The following is an 8603-nucleotide window of genomic DNA, read 5'->3' on the forward strand; positions in this document are numbered from 1 at the left end:
ACCAAATCGCCGGCGGAGTCCTGTGATCCAAATCACCTAACGAAGCATTTGAAGTCCTGAAAAAAGCAGCAATGAAAAGTTTCGCTTACAACCCACCAAGATCTACACCTACCCATAAAGGACTACACCACGTTGATTCCAATTCTCTTGTCACAGCACAGCTTGAAGCCCTTTCTAAAAAATTCGAACAACTTCAAGCTGAGCTGTCAAAAACCATACTCATCTGTGACACTTGTGGAGGAAATCACAAAATGAGTGACTGTAAACAAGTCATCATGGCTATGGAAGAAGTCGATTTCATCACTCGACAGAACAACGCTTTCAGGAACAACTACAATCCAGGTTGGAGAAACCACCCGAATTTCAGCTGGAAAGACAGAGGTAACACTCAACCCTTACCAGGATTCGAAAAAAGACTGATGAATCAACCCTTCCAGCCAAAACCCCAATTTCAAGATCAAAGTTCTAGTAGCCATAAAAACCCAAGCTACTTGAAAATCGAAGAAATGCTAATCCAACTCATGACTAAAACAAATGAAGCAGAAAAGAAGGCCGGCTCAAGAGCTGTTGATATCAGCGGAGTGTTATTAAAACATGAAGCCGACCTCAAAAGTCAACAAGCATAACTACAGAATCTAGAAACTCAAATCGGACAAATTGCCCGACAATTATCCGAAAGACCACCTGACACTCTTCCAAGCAACACAATCACCAACCCGAATGCAACAGCTAGCGCTGTTACACTCAGAAGCGGTACAACCACTGTTGCCTCACCAACTTCATAACCAATTACGGAAAAGGAGCCTCCTGATGAAACACAGGAAAGATTAACCCCGACGGGCACCATACAACCAAAGGAGCTAGTCCGAACTTATGTTCCACCTATTCCATACCCTGGAAGACTAAAGCAGGAACGATTGGAAGCTCAGTATGGGAAGTTTCTAGGACTCTTCAAACAATACCATATCAACATCCTTTTGTCGAAGCCATCGCTCAAATGCCAAAATATGCCAAGTTTCTCAAAAAAGTGCTGAAAAACAAAAGGAAGTGAAGAATGTTCAGTAGTCCTCCAAAGCAAGCTGCCAACAAAAATGACCGACATGGAGCTTTACTATCCCTTGTCTCATAGGAAATTTATCTGTTAGCAATGCCCTGGCCGACTTAGGAGCTAGTATTAATTTAATGTCGTATACGGTTTTTGCAAAACTAGGGATAGGAGAACCAAAGCCTACCTGCATGAGCATTCAATTAGCTGATCGATCTGTTAAATATCCTCGGGGCATTGTTAAAAACATGCTTGTCAAAATTGATAAAAAAAATTTTCCAGTAGATTTTGTGATTCTAGACAATTATAAGTGGTACTAATCATTATAAGTATGCATTTTAACTATAACTCAATATTTATAAACTTTTAAATTATAAATGAAATTCGTTGAAAAGATTTTTTCTAAAAAAAGTGTATACAACATAATGTATGATTACCTATAATGTATGATTACCTAACATGAACAAATTTAGTGATATGCCAATAAATTTTTACTCACTTTTTATGCAAATTCAATAACTCATTTTGTTTTATAGAAAAATCATTAACGAAGCAACGTTAATTACCCCATTCGTTGACCGTCAGTTTGGTCAACAACGAACGATATAACCCATCCAACGGCTGCAAAGCACACTCGGCATATAACGGACGGCTCTCAAACCTTGTGTGCTGTTATTTCTTGAGGTTCAAACTTTCGTACCCACACTTAACGGTAACGGCAACCGTCACCGACCGTTAACTTTGAAAGCCCTACACTTAACGTCACTAAACGGCGACGTAACCCCCATTCTATTCGTTAGAATACAAACCAAAATATATACGTTTTCTTTCTCTCTCTCTCTCTCTCTCTTATATTATATCTCGATCTTTCAACGGGCAAAGGCTTCTTTCGATACCCAAAACTTATTATTATTATGCTCTCAATTGGGTTTTAAATTAGGGCTCTTGATTTCAATTCACTCTCTACTGTCACAGGTATTATTATTATTATGTTCGATTAACTTTAATTCAACGGATTGTTAGTTATTAGTCAAAACCCGTATTAAATTTCGAAGCTTTTTGTTTATAGAAAGTGGAATTCAATTAGGTTTAGTTAATTATTAGGGTTTACTTTAGTTTTTAGATCTGGGCTTTTTTGGTTGGTAATTTAATTAGGGATTATGATGTTAATATTAATATAACCGTTGTGAGGGTTATGAAAGATTAATAAAAGTTAACAGTTTTTGTGCTTTTTAGGGGTTTGGGTTACAGAGAATTTGGTATGGGTAAGGTGGAGTTGCAAGAATTTTGCGTCGAAAACAAGCAAGCCGGAGCGTTATCAAGCTCTTCGATTTCAGAAGGTAGTAGTGGCATTGTGGTACCTAAGTCTCCGAGGGTTTCTAGCCCGACCGCCACGTCACCGTCTCATCGGTATGGTTCTGTGTATTTACTTGTGTATATGGTTTGCAAATCGGTTTTTATTTGTTTAATTGAACTGAATTTGTGCCTTTGATATAAAGTTTTGAGTGTACTTCAATGTTGGTGCATAACTGCATATCTTTACATTTTAGATTTGTTAGGGCAATTTTGGACATTTTACTTGTGATTAAAAAAGATATGATATATGAGGTTAAACTTACTGTTAATGGTCTAGTTAGGTTGTAACTCATTAGAGCATTTATAACACGTGGATAACAGAAAAAAGCATGGAAAGTTATTCATTAGTTCTTGTCAATCTAAAATTTTCCTTCAATCGTTACAAGTTACAACCCTTGAGTTTCTTGAACTGACAATGTGATTTTGGAATAATTATAGGAGAAGTGGACCGATTAGAAGAGCAAAGGGGGGTTGGACTCCAGAGGAGGTATGCAGTTTGTTTGGATTACACACTTGGATTCAAATCTTCATATGATGTTTTTCATATACAAATAATAGACATGGGTTTATATCAAACAAACATTGCATGATGTTACTTTGTAAAATAATAGCATGTTGGGTAATAGATTTGTTTTATAATGTTTCTTTGATTTTTCACAGGATGAGACTTTAAAAAAGGCTGTTGGGCTTTTCATGGGAAAATCCTGGAAGAAAATAGGCGAGTCTTATTTTATTATTGCTTATATTTTGTTCATTCACATGATAAACTAAATTGCCTTCTTATGTATTCTTACGGTTAAGTTGACTACTGTGACTGTAAGATTATAAGACCACACTCTGGAATCTTGTTTATAGTAGGGTAAGGAATCTTGGAGAATCATATCAAAGACCTACAATGAGTTGTATATGAATGAAAACCATCAAGTTGAAAATATTGTTGACCAAATACGTGAGCTAACTTTTCTAATTTAATCAATAATTAGAGAGCTTTGTCACCATATTTTCAAGAACTTATGTGAAAATGTTACTGATAAGAGTTTATAAATAGATGCTCAAAACATATAAACTGCATATGAATTTTCAGTTGACTTATTTGAAAGGAATCTATTGGTCAAATTGTTGTTTAATGAATTAAAAATGTTGGTGTTTCGCAGCTGAGTATTTTCCAGATAGATCAGAAGTCCAATGTCTGCATCGCTGGCAGAAAGTTCTTAATCCAGAACTTATTAAAGGTCCATGGACTCATGAGGTTTGCATATTATATTCTCTTTCAAACATTTGATTAAAACAACTTTCTCGGCCTCTTATTTTTGTCTGGGCTGTAGGAGGATCAAAAAATCGTTGAGCTTGTGAAAAGATACGGGGCCACCAAATGGTCTCTCATAGCAAAGTCTCTTCCTGGACGTATTGGAAAACAGTGTCGTGAAAGGTACATTGATCCACTTACACTTGTGTTTAATATTTACTATTTGGTTCATATTAAATTGTGTACATTTATATTATCTCTAAAGACAAAATACATAATATTCCAGGTGGCACAATCATTTGAATCCGGATATAAAACGCGATGCTTGGACCCTGCAAGAAGAGTATGCCCTCATGAATGCACATCGTGTGCACGGAAACAAATGGGCTGAAATTGCAAAGGCGTTGCCTGGAAGGTTGTTTTTTTTACTATTTACAATAAAAACCTTTTGACTATCATTGCACATATACTAAAATGCCCTCATACAGGACGGATAATGCAATAAAAAACCATTGGAATAGTTCCTTAAAGAAGAAGCTAGATTTCTATTTAGCCACCGGGAGCCTTCCAACTGTCCCAAAGAATGATACTAATGAAGGTGGTGACATAATCAAAACACCTTTAACTAGAAAACTGATTGGTTCGTCGTTTGCAACTGGTTACGAATCACCTGCAACTGCAGATCACCGTAAGGTAGAACCAGACACCATAGATGATATAGAATGCTCCACCCCTTCACAAGATGTAGATGCTTCATCAAGCTTTCTTCCAAGTGGATCTACTGACTCTGAACCCTTTGGAACCAAATCACAGCCGTCCAAATTTGATCTTAGTCATCTCAGCCGGAATCTGATTCCAAAGTTTGATAACTGCAGTCCCATTCGTGATGGAATGAATCAAGAAACGTTAAATGGAACACCTTTACAATCCAGTGTTCAAACATATGATTCTTTGTATTATGAACCGCCACAAATTGGGATTAATATGCCTTGGAATTCCCGTGAGTACAACTCAACTCCGCCTTATGCTGACAAGTGTGGCGGTTCTTATGCTCAAACACCACAATCAATCTTAAAGATTGCTGCTAGGAGTTTCCCGAACACTCCTTCTATTTTAAGAAAGAGAAAAGATCAGTCGTCTTTTTCACTTCGCAAGATTTTGAAATCAGAAGAAGTGAAAAAGAGTAGTAATGATTTGGAGGAATCTGAGTCATCTGTTAGCGGCAAAGGGGTGGAAGAAGGTGGTGGCGGTGGCGACAAAGGTGCGGAAGGTGGGGTGGCGACCACTAACACATATAATGCATCTCCGCCTTATAGATTTATGTATAAACGGAAGTCCAGTTCGAAATCTGTTGAAAAGCAGCTTAAGTTTGGAGTTGATAAAGAGGTTGGTAAGAGTGAAACTGGATCTGAAGATTTGAATATTAAAGATAAGTCTGTGACAGAAGCATGATCAAGTGTAACTGTAAGTATGTTTTGTGTTACTGATTACTTGCACTTTGTTTAAATAGATTATATTCACAAGTGTTTAATTATGTTTATTTCATTCTATTTTAGGTTTGTTCTTGGATTTTGGAAGTTGTCTATGACTGTATTCTTGCATTGAAGGGGTGCTGAACAAAGCGATCGAAGATCTCTGGAAAAGACTGTTATTAAAACTTAATGCTTCGAAATAGATAAACAGATAGATTTTTGACTGTTGATTTCTTTTCATTTTTTCTTTATGGACATAATTGAATTTAGTTAGCTTAGCAGGTTTTGATGAATAGTAAGGAACTACAACAAAGGTGTATCAATATGTGCATTTGTGTTGAACAATGCCTATGATATTTGGTGATTTTGATACAAAGGGCACATCCAATATATTCTTAGGAGGAGGCAATCAGGCTATGTTTTACTTGACATGTTTGTTTAAACGTATCAACTGTTGGTTTATGGTTATGAGTCAAATCACACTATTACAGTTACTGGTCATAAATTGAAGTTCTCAAGCAATTCCATATTTCCATGTAAAAAACCCAGCTGGGTATAGATATTTGGAAGTCATCAGAGCAGTAAACACGAGAAGTGTTGTATGCATGTATATCCGCAATTTTAAACACAAATTGATCTCTTCTTCTATCTTTGCGCATTGGCACCTGGACGATACTCTCCAATGCCTAGCAGGTCCTGCAAACATACATTGCCAAAAATTAATCTTGCTACAATTAAAAAATTGATAGTGTTTCCATGTCACATGCTTCAAAATATAAAATAAAATTATTTAATTGAAGTAATGTGATTTATGAAAATATTCTATAAGGTATCTGCCTTCGCGTTAGTGGACGTTTAGTTTCTAGCTGGGCCAACTAAGCAGCCCTGATTAATCCAAGTATATGCAAATGCGAAGAGAGATTTACCTGGCAAGCTTTATTTTTTGCTCTGGTCTCAGCGGTGCTAGGAATATCATGATTTGGTTTTATAAATCTTTTCTCGCGTCTGTCACACGAACCCCATCCATCAGAAAACCTACCCCCTCTACAAATTAAACAAAAATATATGAATCACAGAAACCACCTCCGCATCTTAAACAGAAGTCAAGTACAGATACATACTGCATATGTGCTCGAATTATGAATTCAGCCCGCTGAACATTACGATTATCATCAAACTCTATAGTCTTGTCTTTGATCTCATAAGAGATATTGAAATAACATGATATCTTTCTCCAACCTGTTTTTGAAACAACTCTGCATAAGCAACACTTATGAGGACCAAACAAATTAGGAGATGAAACTGTTTTACCAGATTTTTTTATGTAAGGACTTCCAGAGATCATAGTGTAGTCACCCTTCTCCAATATCTGCAAACAGGTGAGAGGTGTCAATCTGTGTTACTCTTGATATGGAGTAATGAAATTTGAAGTGAAGTAGGATTTAGGAGAATCAAGTACCATTTAGCTTCTCTAGTTTTATATTTGACGGCTACTTATATCAATTCCTATAGCTGATTTTGATAAAAGTTCTTATAATCTTATTAATACAGCTGTTTATATCAACTTTAAGAATACCTTATTCACTGCAGCCTTTTAAGTTATTTCACGGTTTCAACTGACCCTGCTAAAAATGTGACACACGCATGGAAATAAGTCTAACAAAGACCTCGATTCTTTGTCCAGCTAAATGAAAAAAAGAAAACTTCCTGCATCCAACAAAGGTTGCAGTGCTTTCTTATGTGAGATGTTCTTTGTAAGTTGCAAGCTTTCGTTTATAGAGAATATCATGAGTACAATTACCGTTTTGTCATATACATATTGTAGTGGTGTGACCTATGTATGCCCACAATGTTTAATATGATTCAAATGCACAAGATTTCTTTAACCTATGGCTGACTACTTCTATGGTCTATCAATATGCATATATCAATTTACAATGAGGTTCAATGTTAACCTTTATCATTCAACTTGATAAAATTCTTGCAGATTTATCCTAGTGTTAACTACTTATCCGTGTAAGTTTACTATCAGTCGTTACAAAATTCATATGAAGTTACAACTAACAAGCATCAAACTTACTTCATCCTACATTATTTATATGTATTCATTAACACATATATAAACCAATTAACAACATAATTATAAAATGTACCGACCGCCATAGCAGCATTCTGATACTCTTTGAACAGCTCCACACTAGGGAACCGACCAGACAAGCTATGCGTCATCGTCGAGCAATCCGAGGAACAATTAACAGCAGGAGGACTCTGTATCTGATATCCCGAGGAGGACGGCGTAGTCGGCGTGCGTGGCACGTGCTTCACCATAGCCAGAGGTGGAGACGTTGCTTCAGCCACAGAAAGTCTTCTTCGGCCGCTGGTTGGTGAAGCTCTCTTCATCTCCATTAGCAATTGAATGTTTTCTAGGGTTTGTAATGGGGGATGTTGGTGACGGTGAGTTGAAATTTGAGATGATTGGGAGAGTGAAAACGATTGTTATTATTATTATTATTATTGGATTGAGGTTTAAGAGATCTGGTGATGGTAAGTGATAACGGCCCAGAGAGCTTCGTCGTCGAGGTCGGTGTCGTCTAGGGTTTGATTGATCGGAGAGAACATAGTGGAAGAGAAGAGAGAAAGAAGTCTGTAGCAAAGCCCGCGTGCTGATGATAATTCAAATGTTTACAAAGTCAAAATGTTAGAAATATGGGACGATTTTCACTCTTTTATCACCCAACTACATTTAGTATTACAAAGTTACAATTATAAAAAAAAGGGTTTTACTCCAATTAGGCAATTATTTTTTGGGAGACGGCATCAACATCAGTTACAAAATGTTGTTGACGGCGTTTTGACTCCAATTTATTAGAATTTTTTATGTGGATTCCAAATACCTTAGAGAAAGAAGTGATGCTAGACTGTTGTTATCTAGTAAAAAACAACTAAAACAAGTTTCTAATCACCTAAGCAAGATAGGGTAAATAGGGTGTCGAACCACGAGGAGTATGTGATCAGTGTAACATGTAACAAATTTTATATGATTATGAAGTAATGAATTGTAGTGCTAATCACACAAGCATTCAAGTTTGGCTTTAATGATTAAACAAGCAATTAACAATCTCTCAAACATTAATAGAAACAGATCACACCCACGGTTCAAGTAAGCATATAACAGTAATCTCATGTAAATTTAACAGATTATTTATCAAAGACCAACATAGACTGATTAACTAGACAAACCTTAGGCATCAACAATCGCTAACGCACGGCACTGGTTATCAAACAATCCTTACTAGTGTGACCCAACTAAGGGCAACTGTATGCTTTATCATATTCATAGTAGTTAAACAACCATATAAACAATTATCATAGCAACCAACAAACTAATCGTTCAGATAGACATAAACCTAAGCCGACTGAATGCAAGGATATACTAAACATCAATACTCATAAGTCATAAATTACTCAAAGATAAATATAATCA

The 8603-nt window shown here is 36.3% G+C and overlaps 2 protein-coding genes across 3 annotated transcripts; one reads left to right on the top strand and one right to left on the bottom strand.

The window, feature by feature from the left end:
* Positions 1-1707: 1707 nt before the first annotated feature.
* Positions 1708-5493, top strand: LOC143629766 (transcription factor MYB3R-3-like). Its single transcript, XM_077098948.1, has 9 exons — positions 1708-2020; positions 2282-2455; positions 2840-2888; positions 3062-3119; positions 3556-3650; positions 3727-3830; positions 3934-4062; positions 4136-5111; positions 5204-5493. The coding sequence occupies exons 2-8, from the start codon at positions 2307-2309 to the stop codon at positions 5097-5099; spliced, it is 1548 nt and encodes a 515-aa protein (XP_076955063.1). The 5' UTR covers positions 1708-2020; positions 2282-2306; the 3' UTR covers positions 5100-5111; positions 5204-5493.
* A 203-nt stretch (positions 5494-5696) lies between these two features.
* On the bottom strand, positions 5697-7592 carry LOC143629687 (uncharacterized). 2 transcript variants are annotated; one of them, XM_077098896.1, is made up of 5 exons: positions 7277-7592; positions 6431-6488; positions 6241-6358; positions 6046-6163; positions 5697-5815 (listed from the first exon to the last, which is right to left on the bottom strand). In XM_077098896.1, the coding sequence occupies exons 1-5, from the start codon at positions 7523-7525 to the stop codon at positions 5765-5767; spliced, it is 594 nt and encodes a 197-aa protein (XP_076955011.1). In that variant the 5' UTR covers positions 7526-7592; the 3' UTR covers positions 5697-5764. The 2 variants fall into 2 exon arrangements, with proteins under 2 accessions (XP_076955011.1, XP_076955009.1); XM_077098894.1 differs by having other exon boundaries at positions 6241-6488.
* Between the last annotated feature and the right edge of the window lie 1011 nt (positions 7593-8603).

The sequence above is a fragment of the Bidens hawaiensis genome, unplaced genomic scaffold, assembly GCF_021521415.1.
Source record: "Bidens hawaiensis isolate Kalapana, Puna unplaced genomic scaffold, B.hawaiensis_p1.1 tig00005453_1, whole genome shotgun sequence".
NCBI classification, from domain to species: domain Eukaryota; kingdom Viridiplantae; phylum Streptophyta; class Magnoliopsida; order Asterales; family Asteraceae; genus Bidens; species Bidens hawaiensis.